Source organism: Polyodon spathula, chromosome 4, assembly GCF_017654505.1.
Source record: "Polyodon spathula isolate WHYD16114869_AA chromosome 4, ASM1765450v1, whole genome shotgun sequence".
NCBI lineage: Eukaryota > Metazoa > Chordata > Actinopteri > Acipenseriformes > Polyodontidae > Polyodon > Polyodon spathula.
In genome coordinates, this window is record NC_054537.1 from 50,903,426 (window position 1) to 50,924,201 (window position 20,776).

General features: G+C 39.0%; 1 protein-coding gene across 2 annotated transcripts in view; it reads right to left on the reverse strand.

Annotated features, from left to right (window-relative positions):
- cep76 (centrosomal protein 76) overlaps window positions 1–20,776 on the reverse strand; it is a 101,108-nt gene that overhangs the window by 53,380 nt on the left and 26,952 nt on the right. For both annotated transcript variants that reach the window (XM_041248056.1, XM_041248054.1), the window contains exons 3-5: window positions 7,997–8,078; window positions 7,061–7,291; window positions 967–1,152 (exon numbers count right to left, since the gene is read on the reverse strand). In XM_041248056.1, coding sequence (XP_041103990.1) covers window positions 967–1,152; window positions 7,061–7,291; window positions 7,997–8,078 — 499 coding nt within the window. The remainder of the gene's footprint in view (window positions 1–966; window positions 1,153–7,060; window positions 7,292–7,996; window positions 8,079–20,776) is intronic.

The window sequence follows — 20,776 nt, forward strand, 5'->3', positions numbered from 1 at the left end:
TAATATAAGTAGGAATCCTGTTTTTATTTTCTTCCATGTTATGACACAAATCATTTCTAATTTCAATCAAAAGTTATATTTGTCTAACTGTTTTTTGCAAAAAAGAAAAGAAAATCTGACACATCAATGTACATTGTACAATTACTTATTTATATTAAGTGTGTGCAGTACATGTAAGGCATGGTATAGACCTAAGGCCAAAGGTTTTACATCACCTAGAATTTTAGGATTGAGACAATGAAAAATAATAACATTGTGCAATCAAAGAGAAACTACAAAATTATATCGCAAAAGTCTACCGGTCCGGAAATTCTACCGGTAATTCAGTACTAGATTTTTGTCTGTTTTTCATTAAATATATGGGAAAACTACAACTGTACGTAACATTATCCAGCATGTTTCATTCAACTTTATGAAACAAAATTTGTTAATTTTATAGGGTGATGCAAAACTTTTGGCTATACCTGTAGTATCACAACATCTTAATACGGCACAACAATCAATGTTTTGTGTTAATCTTGTAGCAGGTAGGCTATAGTTAAAAAGAAAATGCCATAAAATTATTTAGTTTCAATTTAGCATATTTTATTATTTCTGTATTGTGCAGTAATGTGTAGAATACACCGACATGATTTGCTTTGTGTTACTGGTAGCCTATAGGTTAAAGCAAAAAGAAAGTGCATTAGGTATTCATTTGATTTTACTACTGTATTGTTTACTAAATATTCATTTATATTTTTACATAATGCAATGTGTACAGGGAACACATCAGTGTTATTGAAGTGTAATGATTTATACATTTAAAATAAAATAAGCAATATAAATGTGTCTGTACTTTTTTTTTTTTTGTCAAACGAAACACCCCCCCACCCCCACCCACCGGTGACTACCCTTTTGTCCGGTTTAGCGAGGGACTACTGAAACACAATAGCATTTTAGTACAGAACCAGGCTTTTGCTTTCTTACCTACTCCAAAAAGCTCCACAGCTGAACTAGTTCTCCCATTTGGTGAGCTCAGAACTGACCGCCAGTCCAGAAAGCAGGAAGCAACCAATGTTGTTTCATTGGAGGTGTCAGTTTTGATAAGAACCATGTGAACTGGATCCCTTATTGACAGCATTGTTATTGCATCTACCATCTTACTGCCATCACCTACAATCAGAGGATAGGTTGAAAACAATTACAATTTTTTTTTTTTTTACAAAGACATGAAAACATTAGGTTATCATCATAACTTTGGTTCCCTGAAACAAAAATGTAACCATTATTGCATGGGTATTAACCTCTAAGACCTGAAACCTGAATAAGATATAACTAAGCTGCTCACAGAGCCTGTGACGCAGTTATGTCCCACAGGCGAGGGCATAAATGAACGGCACGCACAGATCTCATTGTCATTTTTCCTTCAAGCTTACTGCAATCATGGACGCAGTAACCTTGAAGGTTAATGGGTTACATTTCTAACCAGGGTTATGATAATAACCTAACGTTAACTTTCAAGTAGAAATGTAACCATTACTGTATGGGTAAGTACACCTAAGTGGGCGATTCAAAATGTTGTTAATAACCTAAAGTTGTCTTTATCAGGGTTGCTAAAATAAAATATAATATATATATATATACATATATATATATATATATATATATATACACACACACACACACAGTACTGTGCAAAAGTTTTAGGCAGGTGTGAAAAAATGCTGTTAAGTAAGAATGCTTTCAAAAATAGACATGTTAATAGTTTATATTTATCAATTAAACAAAATGCAAAGTGAGTGAACAGAAGAAAAAAAATCTAAATCAAATCAATATTTGGTGTGACCACCCTTTGCCTTCAAAACAGCATCAATTCTTCTAGGTACACTTGCACAAAGTCAGGGATTTTGTAGGCATATAGTCAGGTGTATGATTAAACAATTATACCAAACAGGTGCTAATGATCATCAATTCAATATGTAGGTTGAAACACTATCATTAACTGAAACAGAAACAGCTGTGTAGGAGGAATACAACTGGGTGAGGAACAGCCAAACTCAGCTAACAAGGTGAGGTTGCTGAAGACAGTTTACTGTCAAAAGTCATACACCATGGCAAGACTGAGCACAGCAACAAGACACAAGGTAGTTATACTGCATCAGCAAGGTCTCTCCCTGCAGAAATTTCAAGGCAGACAGGGGTTTCCAGATGTGCTGTCCAAGCTCTTTTGAAGAAGCACAAAGAAAAACGGGCAACGTTGAGGACCGTAGACGCAGTGGTCGGCCAAGGAAACTTACTGCAGCAAATGAAAGACACATCATGCTTACTTCCCTTCGAAATTGGAAGATGTCCAGCAATGCCATCAGCTCAGAATTGGCAGAAAACAGTGGGGCCCTGGTACACCCATCTACTGTCTGGAGAAGTCTGGTCAGAAGTGGCCTTCATGGAAGACTTGCGGCCAAAAAGCCATACCTCCCACGTGGAAACAAGGCCAAGTGACTCAACTATGCACAAAAACACAGGAACTGGGGTGCAGAAAAATGGCAGCAAGTGCTTTGGACTGATGAGTGAAATTTGAAAATATCTGGCTGTAGCAGAAGGCAGTTTGTTCGCCGAAGGGCTGGAGAGCGGTACACGAATGAGTGTCTGCAGGCAACAGTGAAGCATGGTGGAGGTTCCTTGCAAGTTTGGGGCTGCATTTCTGCAAATGGAGCTGGGGATTTGGTCAGAATTAATGGTCTCCTCAATGCTGAGAAGTACAGGCAGATACTTATCCATCATGCAATACCATCAGGGAGGCATCTGATTGGCCCCAAATGTATTCTGCAGCATGACAATGACCCCAAACATACAGCAAAAGTCATTAAGAACTATCTTCAGCGTAAAGAAGAACAAGGAGTCCTGGAAGTGATGGTATGGCCCCCACAGAGCCCTGATCTCAACATCATCGAGTCTGTCTGGGATTACATGAAAAGAGAGAAGCAACTGAGGCTGCCTAAATCCACAGAAGAACTGTGGTTAGTTCTCCAAGATGTTTGGGCCAACCTACCTGCCGAGTTCCTTCAAAAACTGTGTGCAAGTGTACCTAGAAGAATTGATGCTGTTTTGTAGGCAAAGGGTGGTCACACCAGATATTGATTTGATGTAGATTTTTCTTCTGTTCACTCACTACTTTGCATTTTGTTAATTGATAAATATAAACTGTTAACATGTCTATTTTTGAAAGCATTCTTACCTTACAGCATTTTTTCACACCTGCCTAAGACTTTTGCACAGTACTGTGTGTGTGTGTATGTGTCTATATGTAGTGTCTATATAAAAACTTACTGTGGTTACTGTCACTTTAATAAAATAAAGAATGTTAAACTATCCCAGTATAAAAACTATTAGAAAGCAGCATACAAAAGTCAGACCATTAAGATACAACGAATCAGAAAGAAGTAAAGTAATGGGGGCGGGGCTAGTTTCATTGAAAAAAGAGAGTGCAGAGAGAAAGAAACACTGAACTGGAATATATATAAAAAAAAAAAAAAAAAAAAAAGTAGTAGTAAATTAGCGTAATTGTCTTAATTTCTACTTATAGCCTTCCAGGTTATTATAATTTTACTAATTTTGGGCGACCGGGAAGCCCTGAGTTCCTCCGATAATTTGTGACAAGAAACAATCAGTACACCGGTTTTTGAAATAATTTCATTCAATCGGCTCTTCCTTTGAGGACACTTGCTGAGCTTTGAACCAGCCTTCAGAGACCCTGTGTTTTAAGTGCTGTTGACACTTGTTTGAACAGACGCGAGGAAATAAAAAATATATCCCGTTTCTGAAGCTGAGCTAATAGTTAGACGCACTGTACAGCCGAAGGGGTTTGTTTTAAAGCCACTACACAACCAGCACCACTTGGGCCAGCAACGTTTACTTTATTTAGTTAAAACTGTATGTATACAGTTTGTTAGTTTAATTATCTCCCTTAAGGAAATTAGTATCACTGGCCAGTGGTATTAAATAGTTTAGTTATATCTTGTCTTTTTTTATTTTATTTTATTAGTAAACACCTGTTTTTGTTTGAGTAAGCTTATTTGTGATTTGGTTTATTATTAAAGACTGTTTGTTGTTTATTTGATGATAATTGTCCTGGGGTTGTGCATCACTGTATTTAACAGATGGAGGCATCGTGCACTTTGTAGGTAGTCCGTTAGCCCCTGCCTTTTTGTAGACGTGACCTGAAGTTATCTTCAACCCTTTGAACACCGAACTCAGGACTTTCAGCCATTGCTTTGAGGTAAGAAGCTTTGCATTACTCAGTGATTCTGTTTACACCACCATTCCGTGGTAAACCGACAATATATGAATACTATATAATATATATATATATATATATATATTATATATATATATATATATATATATATATATATATATATATATATATATATACACACACATACACATCATATAGATATATTCGATTATATATATACACATATATACACACACACACACACACACACACACACACACACACACACACACACACCTCTGGAAAAAAATTAAGAGACCACTGCAAAATTATCAGTTTCTCTGGTTTTACTATTTATAGGTATGTGTTTGGGTAAAATGAACATTTTTGTTTTATTCTATAAACTACTGACAACATTTCTCCCAAATTCCAAATAAAAATATTGTCATTTAGAGCATTTTTATTTGCAGAAAATGACAACTGGTCAAAATAACAAAAAAGAAGATGCAGTGTTGTCAGACCTTGAATAATGCAAAGAAAATAAGTTCATATTCATTTTTAAACAACACAATACTAATGTTTTAACTTAGGAAGAGTTCAGAAATCAATATTTGGTGGAATAACCCTGATTTTCAATCACAGCTTTCATGCTTTCATGCGTCTTGGCATGCTCTCCACCAGTCTTTCACATTGATGTTGGGTGACTTTATGCCACTCCTGGCGCAAAAATTCAAGCAGCTCGGCTTTGTTTGATGGCTTGTGACCATCCATCTTCCTCTTGATCACATTCCAGAGGTTTTCATGGGGTTCAGGTCTGGAGATTGGGCTGGCCATGACAGGGTCTTGATCTGGTGGTCCTCCATCCACACCTTGATTGACCTAGCTGTGTGGCATGGAGCATTGTCCTGCTGGAAAAACCAATCCTCAGAGTTGGGGAACATTGTCAGAGCAGAAGGAAGCAAGTTTTCTTCCAGGGCAACCTTGTACTTCGCTTGATTCACGCGCCCTTCACAAAGACAAATCTGCCCGATTCCAGCCTTGCTGAAGCACCCCCAGACGAGTCCAATTTTCAGCTTTGCCCAACACCTGGTCGTATAATGGTTAGCGGAGACCTGGAGAGGCCTACAAGAAACAGTGTCTCGCACCCACTGTGAAATGTGGTGGAGGATCGGTGATGATCTGGGGGTGCTTCAGCAAAGCTGGAATCGGGCAGCTTTGGCATGAATCAAGCCAAGTACAAGGCTGTCCTGGAAGAAAACTTGCTTTCTTCTGCTCTGACAATGTTCCCCAACTCTGGTGTGGATGGAGGACCACCAGATCAAGACCCTGTCATGGCCAGCCCAATCTCCAGACCTGAACCCCATTGAAAACCTCTGGAATGTGATCAAGAGGAAGATGGATGGTCACAAGCCATCAAACAAAGCCGAGCTGATACATTAGTATTGTGTTGTTTAAAAATGAATATGAACTTATTTTCTTTGCATTATTCGAGGTCTGACAACACTGCATCTTTTTTGTTATTTTGACCAGTTGTCATTTTCTGCAAATAAATGCTCTAAATGACAATATTTTTATTTTGAATTTGGGAGAAATGTTGTCAGTAGTTTATAGAATAAAACAAAAATGTTCATTTTACCCAAACACATACCTATAAATAGGAAAACCATAGAAACTGCAGTGGTCTCTTAATTTTTTCCAGCGCTATATATAATAGCAATGGATAGGAGCTGCATGTCGTCTCCCTTCAGCCCATTGAGGATGCAGGTAGGCGTGGCTCCTCCCACTTGGAATGCAATCTGCTGGGGCAGTCCCATATCGGCAGCCAAGTAGTTAATCACCACGGCTGCTGGGTTCACGAAGGGCACTGGGTAGAAATGTTGTTCCCAGTGTTCCCCATCTCTGGCCCACAGCAGGTCAACAACCAGTGGAAGGTCCTCCCTGCTCCACTCCGGGTCCAACACCTAGCCCAACATCTCCTCAGATGATGGGAAAGGCTGTTTCCTCCCTCCTGGGCTCTAGTTCCTTCTCCTCCTCCTCCTGCAGTCATTGCTGCCGCTTTCCTCTCCTGCTTCTCCCCATTTCTTTATTTATTTTATATATATATTTATTTTTTTGTAATCCACACAAACTGCAGTCCCTACTCTGGTCTTCGTCTAGGAGGTGCTTTTAATCCCACTACTAACACCACATGTCACAAAGACGGCCGCAGTGGGTAACGACAGACCAGAAACAGGAACTGACTCAGAACACTGGTTTTGGAATGGTGAAGGCGCTGATGCACAGTTTAATAATTAAACAGACAGAAAATAAAAGGTTTGTAACAAAAACAGCACACGGCATGTGAGGCCAAAATAAATAGACAAACAAAATGAATAGACACTGACAAAAAGAGGGTGGACGAACGCTACACAAAACAATTGATATTTATAATTATGCTTCTCTCTCTCTCTCTCTCTCTCTCTCTCCCCCGTTCTCCACTCCCGAACACACAACCCGAGTGAAAACATGCTGCTTTTATGCAGCTGTACCGACAATTGGAGTTGCGGTACAACTGCACTTAAATTAATAAAGTGCAATTCCCCGTGCTCACATATTACATTTTACTGTGCAATCCTCATGCCTAAATACAAATATACATTTTAAACACTCGTGTTACACAGACCCGTTTATATCCCGTGTACCAGTGACTATAAACCAACATTTAACACACCATATGCAACATATAATAGAAAATACACACAGGGGCGGGCACTTCGTCACAAGGACCCTGAAAGGGCTAGCTGCTGCTAGTCTTTTAAGTGTGGGTTGATTCTGCTTGTGTCTTCACAATGGACACTGTGTATTTACCTTTACCAAGGTGGTCCATTTGGACTTTCAGGAGGAATCCTTCCTGCAGATCTGGCTCACATGCACATGGTACAGGTTTGGAGTGGAAGCGCTGGTTCCGGAAGTGCAGGTGCAGGGTAAAGGTGGAGCAAATCTGTCCCGGTAAAGGCTCAGATTCCTGCAGGTGCTCCAGAAAAGCCTTTCCTCCTAAAATCTGCATGTAAAGGTATCTCCTAGTTGGATCAATATTGACTAAGGGGGAAAAAAAGGCACAATAAGAAAGTCTGTCCCATATGTCACAAATCATACACACCAACAAGATGGATAATCACATTGTCATATTGAAAGATGCCATACAGACATTAAGCATTAAGGAATGGACTTCAGCAACACATGTTCAGGTAGACAGGCCTTCAGAATACTAGAGATTGTATATAATTAAATATAAATGAATACAAAGCAGCAATGAACACACAAGAATCTGTCAAAGTTCTACACAATGGTGTCTTAAATTATTCCCTACTTTAATTTTTACATGTTGTGCTCATACTATGAATGAAAACTCATGGCAACATACTTTTTCATGATACAAATGGCTCTAGTTTTGTATTTACAGTATGTTACAGATGTACATTGCCTATAGAAAGTCTACACCCCCTTTCAAAATTTTCACCTTTTGTTAATTTATAGCCTGGAACTAAAATGCTTTTTTTTTCATTTGTCTACACATCCTACCCCACAACATCCAAGTGGAAAAAAAAAAAAGTCTACAAATTTGTAGGAAATTGTGGAAAAAATGGGAAAAAATCCTCACTTAAATGCACAAAACTCTGAGGCACTGACACAAAATCTGAAAAAAAGTTCAACGGGATGTAGACTTTCTATAGGCACTGTACTTGTTGATATGTACTTCAGAAGTTATGAATATATTTTACAGTATTAAATTTGAACACTCACGTTTCTTTAGTTCTGCTGTCTCCTTCTCAACAAAATGTTTTGAAGCCTTTGTAGCAGAAATAACTTCTCTACTTGGCATATCCTAACAAAAAATAGGAAATGCAGAACTACATTTAAAATAATAACACAATCAGGATAGTTATCAGCATAACCTAGTAAAGTTTTTTGACCCCTAATGTTGTTTTACCAAACCATGTTATTACTTCCTTCACTAATCACAAAATACAGTAAAACCTTACTAAAACCCTTTAAAGACTGCTGTCTATACATAATATTACTGCAGTGTATTTGTGGAACTGTGACCCAGACTCCCACAATTCTCTGTGTAAAAAAAGTGCCTCCTATTTTCTGTTTTGAATGCCCCTTTATCTAATCTCCATTTGTGAGTCCTGGTCCTTGTTTATTTTTTCAGGTCGACACTGTCAATACGTTTTAGAATTTGTAATGCTTGACAGATCACTGTGTAGTCTTCTTTATTCAAGATTGAACAGATTCAATTATTTTAGCCTGTCTGCATATGGCATGCCTTTTAAACCTGGAATAATATTGGTTGCTCTTCTTTGCACTCTTTCTAGAGCAGCAATATCCTTTTTGTAGTGAGGTGACCAGAACTGTATTCAACACAATATTCTAGATGAGGTCTTACTAAATGCATTGTACATGTTTTATCATTACTTCCCTTGATTTAAATTCAACACTTTTAACTATATCTCAGAGCATTTTGTTGGTCATTTTATAGCTTCCCCACATTGTCTAGATAGACATTTCTGAGTTGAGAAACTCCTAGATCTTTTTCATAGATTCTTTCTTCAATTTCAGTATCTCCCGTATGGTATTTATAATGGACATTTTTAATGCCTGCGTACAGTGCCTTACACTATTTCTATATTAAATGTAATCTGCCATGTGTCTGCCCAGTTCTGAATCTTGTCTAGATCATTTTGAATTACCTTTGTTGCTGCAACGGTGTTTGCCACTCCTCCTATTTTTGTGTCGTCTGCAAATTTAACAAAGTTTGCTTACTATACCAGAATCTAGTATTGAGGACCTCAACATGTGTTCTGCTGTCATCGTTCTTAAAATGGTCAGTTTGAGAAATAAAAACTCCGGTTTTCCCTGCTTTTGTACAAAACCCATGCTACATTTACTGTCTTTCAATATTACAACATCTTTGTGAACAGGATGGCGTGTGTGGTGACATCAGACCAGAAGAAAACACACAGTACTGCGAGATGAAATGATGAATGAATGCGCTGCTGCATGGTTTATTATTATTAGAAAACAAAACAGTTGCACAAAAAACAGGACACGGCACTTGACGCCAAAATACATAGACAAACAAAACGGACTAACACTTCAACAAACAGTGGGCTAACATACAGCGAGTAAAACACCAGTTATATATTTACTTTCTGTTTAGTTTTCTCGTTTTTACTTCTCTCCTCTACACACCCGTTCTCCTCTCACCGAACACACAACCCAGAGCGAGTGAAACATGCATGTTTTTATGCAGCTGTTTATCTAATCTCCATTTGTGAGTCCTGGTCCTTGTTTATTTTTTCAGGTCGACACTGTCAATACGTTTTAGAATTTGTAATGCTTGACAGATCATTGTGTAGTCTTCTTTAGTCAAGATTGAACAGATTCAATTATTTTAGCCAGTCTAATCAATCATTCAATTGGAATCTCGGTACAACTGCACATGTATTAAATTAGTGCACTCCCGTGTCCACACATTATATACTTTTTAAATCTGCACGTGAAGTGCTGTGCAATCCTCGTGCCTAAATACAAATATACATTTTAAACACTTGTGTTACACAGACCCGTTTATATCCCGTGTACCAATGACTATGCACCAACATTAACACACAACATACAACACAAAATACACACAGGTACGGGGCACTTTGCCACAGTCTGTCACACCAGTTATCAAAACTGATGATGTCTTCTGAGTTTACAGCTGCTTCCAGGGTTCAACATTAACCATGGCCCGGTGGCCCGGGGCCGGTAGAGAGCGCAGTTTGGCCGGTAGTTATGAAGCACCACAGGCCCAATTGGGCCTGTTACATTTAACTAGTATAATATATATATAGTGCATATAGCTTCCGTTTCACGAATCCAGGAAAATGGGCCGGTGCTTCAAAAAGCTGAAAATTAATTTAAAAACCATTTTTTAAAAACATAACTACAAACTAATCCTAACTTTTCCTTTACAGTCAGAATCTGAGACTGCGTAATGAAGTGCTGTGTTAGTATTCGTTCCCACAGCAAATCTTTTACAAATCAGGTTTTCTACAACTAAGCAACCAATAAGCCAAAAGGAAAGCGCTGAAATCAATAAATCATGAAGAGTAATTATGAAAAAAATGAAGACGAACATTTTGCCTTGTTTGGCATCAGTTTCCCAGACTTACAGATAAAATAGCAGCTTTATTTGTTGTGAATTCAACATTTCGTTTACATCATATCCAGTCTCACAGTAAGATGTCCCAATGGATACCCAGATACGCAATTGAATTCTCTAACTTTTTCATTTGGGATCCGATGTGTTCAGGTCAAAAATGCCATTCACAATCTTTCCAGGAGTCGTAAGTATCACTCAGCAAGACTGGGGCAGGCCACTGCGTAAGCTGAATTCACTGTCATGTTCGTGGAACCATTTCTGGACAATCTTAGCCTTGTGGCACAGGGCATTAACCTGCTGAATAAATCAAGATATCCTGTTGCATTCAAACGTTGCTCCACTTTTATCAAGGGGCCTAATGTGTGCCATGAAAACACACCCCACACCATCACACCACCACCAACAGCCTGCAATATTGACATGTGACAGGATGGATGCATGTACTCATGTGGTTTTCTCCATACCCTAGTCCTCCCATCAGCATGAAACAGCAGAAACCAGGATTCATCAGACTAGGCAATTTGTTTTTTCAATCCTCCAGTGTTTTCATTCCTTAGTCCACTGCAACCGCAGTTTCTTGTGTTTTGCTGAAAGAAGTGGAACTCTGTTAGGTCGTCTGCTGCCATACCCCATTCACATCAAGGTATGACGAGTTGTACATTCTTTTATGGGTCTTTCAGCACCAATGTTGTACTGCTGTCCGTTGACTAACTGTAGCCCGTCTGTTGCTCTGCACAATTCGTGTCAGCCTTCTTTGGCCTCTTTCATCAATGAGCCATTTTTCGACCACTGCCATTGGCTGGATGTCCTTTGGGTAGTGGATCATCCTTGATGTACACGGGAAACTGTTGAGCCCGTTCAAAGGCACTTAAACCTTTTGTCTTGCCCATTTACCCTCTGAATGGCACACATACACAATCCATGTCTCAATTGTATCAAGGCTTTAAAATCCTTCTTTAATCTGTCTCCCCTTCATCTACACTGATTGAAGTGAATTTAACAGGTTACATCAATAAGGGATCATAGCTTTCACCTGGATTCACCTCGTCAGTCTATTTCTTGGAAAGAGCAGGTGTTCCTAATGTTTTGTACACTCACTGTACATGTTAAATGGCTGAAGTAACATATATTGAAAGGCTTCGTTTGGCCGCTTTCTTTTGAGACATGGGCTCTCTTTGGTTACCATACACAGTTAGAAACATACTGAAAATAAAAACAATCATGAAAATATATATAAATATATTGGGCCAGATAAAATTGCATCCGGGCCAGTAAAAACACTAGCTGTCACCTGAGGGACCAGTAGTTAAAAATCTAAGCATAGAGCCCTGGCTTCACTGCAGTATTCAGTATATGCTGCCTTCATGAGCTTGTAGAGACAACATGCTGTTTCTGATGAGCTTGGTGTGTTCTTCTAATACTTGGTGCTGACAGGAAGGATTCTGCAGTACCAGATGAGGCTACTCCTGCCTCAACAAGGAAACTTGTCCATCTGCTGTCTTGAAGCAGAGTTTCACTTGACCTCAGTATAGCCATCTCAATATGTAATCCTCCAAACATGAGGACAAACTTGTCCTCACCATAGGACTCAGGCCAATGTCACTGGAGCTGCTTAGCTAGTGCATAGATTGGCTGCTCAACAGTAATTACTGGTGTTTGTCCAGGATTCAGAAATGCTACAGTGTCTCTGACAGTATCCATCACATGCTTTATGGTGGCAACAGATTGTTCCTTATCTCGAAGGAGAAGCAATAGTGATGCGATGCCGACTTCAAATTTCTTGCTTCTCTTCTGAGATGCATGGTGAGCTGACCATGATGTACTGACAGCATCGTCTAATTCTCAGTGATGCTCACCTTCTCCAACCATTCATACTCTGTGTAGGATGTGGTCTTCTTAAACTAGTACATTGCACAGACAAAATTGAGGTTTGGGATGGAGATAGATTTGGATTCTTCTTTGTGAAGTATGCTGGTCGAATGTTTGTGAAAGAGTCTGGAAGCTGTGGAACTGTCTTCACCTTTCCTTCCTTGATTTGAAGTGGTTCACGTATCTCACCTTCATTCTCTGAGGTTGGATGCTGAAAAATGGAAATGCTGGCGCCACGAAATGATGTAGTTGCTGTTGTTGCAGTTGGATTATGGTCAATATTGTCCATGGCAGATGCTGTAAATAACCCTTTTTGCAAAGCCGTTGGGCACACTACCCCATCTTCCACATATTTTGTGACCACTGCATCTCCAAGTGGTGCTGAGATTTCAAGTACTCTGTCATAGGAAATGCCGATTCCATTGTCATGGAACATTTCTACAAGCTGCCTTTTCCTTGTCTTTACAAATACAGACATTCCTACATAAACAGGGAACTGAGCCTCATGATCTTTGGAGTGCCTGTGTGTTTCTGCTCCTTCTTTGTACTCTGCATAGCAGTTGTAATGAAGAAGCTGTGCCATAGCCATGCCTGTTTTAGATGCACCAAACCTTAACTGCGATTTTTATATCTGCACCATGTTCAATCATGCCCACAAACTGAAACGGCGCTGGTGGAATAGCTTCTTCAACATATTCTTCATGTTAAGTTCCATCAAATTTAGGCTTGTGATCCAGCATGTGTCTTTGCATTATTTTAGCAGCTTTTGCAAACAGGATAGGATTTTGAAGTTGCATTTGCCACTTTGGTGAGGCTAAAGTACCACATAGTTGTAATCAAACAGTTGATTCCACAGTTATCAACACATTTGAATAGTTGGACCACAAATATTGGAAGGAGTGTACCTCTTTTTTATTTAAAGATGCAACACTATTTGTATGAATTATCATTCTACAGAAATGTATTAAGAAATAATATAAACTAAAAAAAAAAAAAAAAATCACCAAAATCGATTTCTTTACTAAGAACACTTTCTTTAACATGCAGTAAGTTGAAATGCCCAAGAATGGCAAACTGTCATCCTGTAGATGTAAGTTCTAGAATGTTTTGGTTTTTAAACAAAACCAGCAAAAAAAAAAAAAAAAAAAAAACAATTTTCAATGTTAGAGAATAATTCAATTTCTTTGCTGGACTAACTAGGTTGATTTCTGTAGCAAGAAGAAAGATCATTGGTGGCCATCTTGAAAAATGTCTGCAAACTTGGATTTTCAAGTGGCTAACGTTTGTTTCTGAAAAGATACACCTATGAGAATATCTTTTGCAAGTTTCATACTTGTATTACAATTTGAACGATTCCTGTGAAAAAATGCTGTTATCTGCTCCACTATGCAGGGTCACGCTGCAACAGTCAACCCTTAAACTATAGCCAACTACATACGTTCCCAGTAAGAACTAGTTACTGTGCCAAATATAAGAATATCTAAAATATTGAAGTACAGAATGACTGATTGACAACTTACAACTTGCGCTATTTGCTTAACACAAGAAAAAGTAACAAAAATAAACAAACAAACACAGCACTTGCACAAGTTGGCATGTGCAATTCAATGCAACAACCACAACAAACAATTCATTCAAAATGAATAATATCTGGAGAGCGTACATTTAAACTTCATCCCACATGAATTAAATGACCACAAGGTTGCAATGTTCCGTTTGTTTAAAGCAATCGTCCAGTACGACAAAATACAAGACATGGGCTACAAGCTCAGTTGAAAAAAATATGCGCATTTAAAAAAATATCCAAGTTAGCCGTCCAGCAAGAACAATTATTAAACTGCATTTCTTTCACCCATTTGATAGAAGTGAGCAATCTCCTGAGTTTTAGCACCCAAATTAAATCTTCTTTCTTCATTAGTTTGTAAATCACAAGGGAAAGACAACACAGCGGCAGTGTAGTGAATCATAAAAGCTTGTTCAGTGGAACAGAGTGAGTCTGTTCTCTCTGAATTAAGTTAACCTGTTCTTAACCGAACTTTCCTTCTTTTCAAGCGCAAATACAAAACTACTGACAAACAACCACAACAAACAAGCGGCAGTCCCTCCCAGCAGACCTGCAGGTCCACGGCGAAGTACTATGTGAACTTGCCTCGTGCACAGGGCTCCCCTAGGTCCTAAACCCTGCTAGGTACAGGTAGGTGATTGTAGTAACCACACACCAGCCATATATTACAGGAGGCTGTGTGGTCCAGTGGTTAAAGAAATGGGCTTGTAACCAGGAGGTCCCAGCTTCAAATCCCAGCTCAGCTACTGTATGACCCTGAGCAAGTGAGCTGGTACAACCAGTGGAAGCGACAGCGAGTGGGAGAAGTACAGGCGTGGAAAAGTACAGAGCAGTTTCGAAGCAGAAAGGAGAAATTGCATCTTGAATTGCTTTAATCAGAAAACAGAGGACATTGGGGAAACACAGCAGCAGCTCAAAGTCAAACAGCCGTGTGTGTTTTTCTGATAACAAACAAGCTGAAACTCGGAGCAGCTGATTCAAATTCAGCGCCGTTTTGAGACACGGGCGAGGGGAGGAGCCAACAGCACAGCAGAACAACGCAGTTAAACGAGGCAGTCTTCCCAGCGACAGCGAGTGGAAGCGACAGGGAGTGAGAGAAGTACAGGCGTGGAAAAGTACAGAGCAGTTTCGAAGCAGTTTGAAAGCAGGTTGACAGCTGCAGAAGAAACTAAACTTAAAAAAAAAAAAAAAACCTCAACATGGTCTTCAAGCCAGTAATCTGTGACACCTGCTTGATGTGGGAAATCCGAGAAAACCCAGCGGAGCTAAACCAAGTGTGCGTAAAGTGCCGCGCGATCCAGGATTTGCATAAACTAGTAAGTATGCTAGAAATGGAGCTGGAAGAAGTGAGACAGCAACAGGATCTTGAGGAACTGGCACACCCACAATTCATGGAAGTCTGCATCACCCCTAACAGACTGAAAGCCACCAGGGAGATAGAAGGTCAGAACAGCTGGGTTCAGGTAGGCAGAAGCAGGGAAAAAAAGAAACTTCGTCAAACACAACCACCAGAAATCAAAACAACCAACAGATTTGAGTCACTTCAGAATTTTGATGAGCAGAACCAACAACAAGAGAATGAAAGGAACAACATCCAGGACCCTATTGACAGTGGTGACCAGACAGCAAAAAGAAGGGAGGTCATGATTGTTGGGGACTCCATATTGAGAAACACAGCAAGTTCAATTCGCAGTTTGGACCCCCTTACTACAACAGTGTGCTGCCTTCCGGGAGCCTCTGTCAAGCACATCACTGAAAACGTGGACAGGCTCCTAGAACGAACAGGAGACGACCCGGTAGTAGTCGTCCACATCGGTACAAACAACATTGGAAGAGACAGACCAAAATCCCTGCAAAACAAATTCAGAGAGCTAGGAAGGAAATTAAAAGAGAAAACCAAAACTGTGGTATTTTCTGGTATACTACCCGCACCTTGCAAAGGACCATATGGACAGCTGGAAATAATAAATCAAAACCAATGGTTGAAGACGTGGTGCACACGGGAAGGCTTCACCTATCTTGATCATTGGACCACTTTCTACAACGAGGACTATCTGTATAGACGGGATGGACTGCATTTAAATAACAAGGGAACTAGTCTACTTGGAGAAAAGATCCTCGAGCAGGTTCGGAAGCATTTAAACTAGAAAGGAAGGGGGGAGAAATCAACAAAAAAACAGAAGGGAGACCGCATCAAAACAAGAACAACAACTCAGGTAAGACAACCATTAAATGTATTTATCTAAATGCTAGAAGTATCAGAAACAAAATTCTAGAACTTGAAGCTACTGCACTAACAGGTAACTATGATGTGATAGGTGTTACAGAAACTTGGTTATCTGAGAGTGATGGGGACGAATATAATATTTGTGGGTATACACTGTATAGGAAAGACAGGCAGGACAGAAGAGGAGGAGGGGTAGCGCTATACATAAGAAACAGTCTTGAAGCCCAGGTGTTAAACCTGGACAAAGAAAATAAAACCGAATCAATATGGGTCAGAATAACAGACAAAAATTCAAAAGGCATAATAATAGGAGCATGCTATAGACCGCCAGATTCAGACGGTGAGCAAAATAATCTGTTATACAATGACATTAGAAATGTGTGTAGCAAAGGAGAAGCCATACTAATGGGGGATTTCAACTTCCCCCAAATAAAATGGGAAAACCCGGTGGGTAGCGCGAAGGATGAAATAGAAATGGTGGAAATGACAAATGACTGCTTCCTAACACAATTTGTCAAGGCACCGACTAGAGGGGAGGCATGCCTTGATTTAGTCTTTTCAAATAACGAAGATAGAATAACTAAAACAGAGGTCAGAGAACCACTGGCAAACTCAGACCACAACATGGTCTCATTTGAAGTGTTTTTTAAATCCTCAAAAGTAAAGACTAAAGCTAAGGTTTACAATTTTAGAAAAGCAAACTATGAAGGTATGAAACAGAGACTAACAGAAGTAGATTGGAGTAAAATAGAGAAAACACCCACAGAAGAAGGATGGTTGTTCTTCAAAAATGTAGTACTAGAGGCGCAAAACAATTACATCCCTAAAGTAGACAAATCTAAATGTAAAACTAAATTGCCAAAATGGTTTAATAGATCAATTAAAAAAAATATTCAGCGAAAAAAAGGCACTTTACAGAGCATTAAAAAAGGACCAAAAAGAAAGTACGCAGAAAGAGTACACAGAACTGCAAATGCAAGTCAAAAAGGAAGTTAGAAAGGCCAAGAGAGAAATAGAAATGAACATTGCTAAGGGAGCTAAAACCAATTCCAAAATGTTTTTCCAATATTACAACAGCAAGAGAACATTCAAAGAGGAGATTAAATGTTTAAGAGATACAAATGGCAAAATCGTAGAGGAAGAAAAAAAAAATAGCAAATATGTTAAATGATTACTTTTCACAAGTTTTTACAAAGGAAGATACTGACAACATGCCCCACATGTCATCCAGTTCCTATCCAGTTTTAAATAACTTTAGCATAACTGAGGCAGAAGTGTTAAAGGGACTAGGAGCTCTTAAAATAAACAAATCCCCTGGGCCGGATGAGATCCTCCCAGTAGTACTCAAAGAAATGAAAGAAGTAATTTACAAACCGCTAACCAAGATCATGCAGCAGTCTCTTGACACAGGGGTGGTACCGACAGACTGGAAAATTGCAAACGTAATACCGATCCACAAAAAGGGAAACAAAACTGAACCAGGTAACTACAGACCAGTAAGCCTGACTTCTATTATATGCAAACTTATGGAAACTATAATAAGATCCAAAATGGAAAATTACCTATATGGTAACAGGGTCCTGGGAGACAGTCAACATGGTTTTAGGAAAGGGAGATCGTGCCTAACTAACTTGCTTGATTTTTTTGAGGATGCAACATCGATAATGGATAATTGCAAAGCATATGACATGGTTTATTTAGATTTCCAGAAAGCTTTTGACAAAGTCCCGCACAAAAGATTAATTCTCAAACTGAACGCAGTTGGGATTCAAGGAAACACATGTACATGGATTAGGGAGTGGTTAACATGTAGAAAACAGAAAGTACTGATTAGAGGAAAAACCTCAGAATGGAGTGTGGTAACCAGCGGTGAACCACAGGGATCAGTATTAGGTCCTCTGCTATTCCTAATCTACATTAATGATTTAGATTCTGGTATAGTAAGCAAACTTGTTAAATCTGCAGACGACACAAAAGTAGGAGGAGTGACAAACACTGTTGCAGCAGCAAAGGTCATTCAAAATGATCGAGACAAGATTCAGAACTGGGCAGACACATGGCAAATGACATTTAATAGAGAAAAGTGTAAGGTACTGCACGCAGGAAATAAAAATGTACATTATAAATATCATATGGGAGATACTGAAATTGGAGAAGGAATCTATGAAAAAGACCTAGGAGTTTTTGTTGACTCAGAAATGGCTTCATCTAGACAATGTGGGGAAGCTATAAAAAAGGCTAACAAGATGCTCGGATACATTGTGAAAAGTGTTGAATTTAAATCAAGGGAAGTAATGTTAAAACTGTACAATGCACTAGTAAGACCTCATCTTGAATATTGTGTTCAGTTCTGGTCACCTCGCTATAAAAAAGATATTGCTGCTCTAGAAAGAGTGCAAAGAAGAGCGACCAGAATTATTCCGGGCTTAAAAGGCATGTCATATGCAGACAGGCTAAAAGAATTGAATCTGTTCAGTCTTGAACAAAGAAGACTACGTGGCGACCTAATTCAAGCATTCAAAATTCTAAAAGGTATTGACAGTGTCGACCCAAGGGACTTTTTCAGCCTGAAAAAAGAAACAAGGACCAGGGGTCACAAATGGAGATTAGATACAGGGGCATTCAGAACAGAAAATAGGAGACACTTTTTTACACAGAGAATTGTGAGGGTCTGGAATCAACTCCCCAGTAATGTTGTTGAAGCTGACACCCTGGGATCTTTCAAGAAGCTGCTTGATGAGATTTTGGGATCAATAAGCTACTAACAACCAAACGAGCAAGATGGGCCGAATGGCCTCCTCTCGTTTGTAAACTTTCTTATGTTCTTAACCTCTTTGTGCTCCGTCTTTAGAGTGAGAAGTTGTTGTAAGTGACTCTGCAACTGATGCATAGTTCACACATCCTAGTCTCGTACCTTGTAAATGCTTTGTGATGGTGGTCCACTATGAAAGGCGCTATATAAAAATATACGACTAATATTATTAGTCAACCCCCCCCCCCCAAACTTCAGGATTGTGTTTTGGTGTTATATTTCTCAACTTATACTTGAGCAATATGGTGTGCCTTCACGCAGTTATACTTAATATATAAGTGACCATATATATAGATATATATATATATATCTATATATATATGATATATATTGTTATATATATAGTATATATATATATATATATATTCTTCTAAGACTTAACTGCCTTTGGAAACACGACTAAGATATATACCAGTTACAAATTTACATAAAGTTATTTCAATGTTGTGCACATTTACTAAACAAAGAAAAACAGTTTTTAATGAAAACATAAATAAAAATTCTAGCCTACTTCACTAAAGTAAAAACAGGCTTCTATTATTTTGAAAAAACACAGCTTCAAATTATTACTAGTGATTAATAACAATAACAACATTTTATTTAAAGTTGGTGTTGAACTTAAAACCGTTAATGGCCCTGCAACAACATGAACCTACTAACTTCCTGTGACAGAAACAGTAAATCTCCCTCCCGACCTGTGAGGGCGCTAAGTAACGGGAACAGAGTACCTTGGACTGTTTGGCCTGACGCTTCATTCCTAGGGTTAAAAGAAAGTCGGTCATCTAGAAAGGGGGCGGAGCTTTGGTGCACTAACTCATCGACCTGGAAGGGAAATGATGTGGCACTCATGGATTGGAGGAGCGGCTGCAATCGTTTACCAAGGGGTGTCACGTTTGACGGTATAAATAGGGGACAAAGCGACGTAATCTGTTTCTTTGTTGTGGTTATGCAAATGACTGAAAGACCGGTATTCTGTGTTAAAAGAACAGGAGTGTTTGTTTTTGTCAGTCTGTCTATATCGTCTTGTTTGTCTTGTGTATTTAGACTAGATGGCTAAACCCAATCTGGAGCTGTCACCCACGGCCAGCACAAAACCCAGACAACAACGCACTAACTGTACACTAAATAACATTGTAAGCTCAATACCAGCACTACAGCACTCACTGGGAAAGGTGACCGTGTTTGTGTTTGGGTATTTTCATTTGCATTATTTTTCTTGTGGGATTATTATTAAGTGTAAATGGGACTGCAACCCATCATCATTTACTGTGCAACACACATTGTTGTGTATTGCCAGCCATCATTTGTTTCTGTTTGGTCACCAGACCCCTGGATTATTGCACTGCACCACCTGCATGTACCACTTACCATTTTGCCACACTTCCTTATTTAAAAAAATAAAATAAAATAACCTTGCCTCTTGCCTTTTTTTCAATGCATATCATTTAATTAAGAGAGAACACTTCGGTTTTGTAGTTTGTGTGTACATACAGTGAACCCCTTAGAAAGTTTGTGAACCCCTTAGAATTTTCACATATTTCAAACCTAAAATGTTATTCGATCTTAATCTAGATAAGATAAAGATAACCTGATTTTAAAAAATGACACAAAAAACCCTGATACTTTTTAAACATTATTTACCCACAAATGATTAAACATTCAATATCCATGTGTGAAAAAATATGTGAACCTTTAGATTCAGTAACTGAGCAGTAATGACTTCAACTAAGTGTTTCCTCTTACTGTTGGTCAGTCTCTCATATCTGTTTTGAGGAATTCTGGCCCATTCCTCCTCCTTAAAGAACTGCTTCAACTCTGTGACATTTGAGGGCTTCTTTGCATGGACAGCTCGCTTCAGGTCCTGCCACAACATTTCGATGGGGTTTGGGTTCAGACTT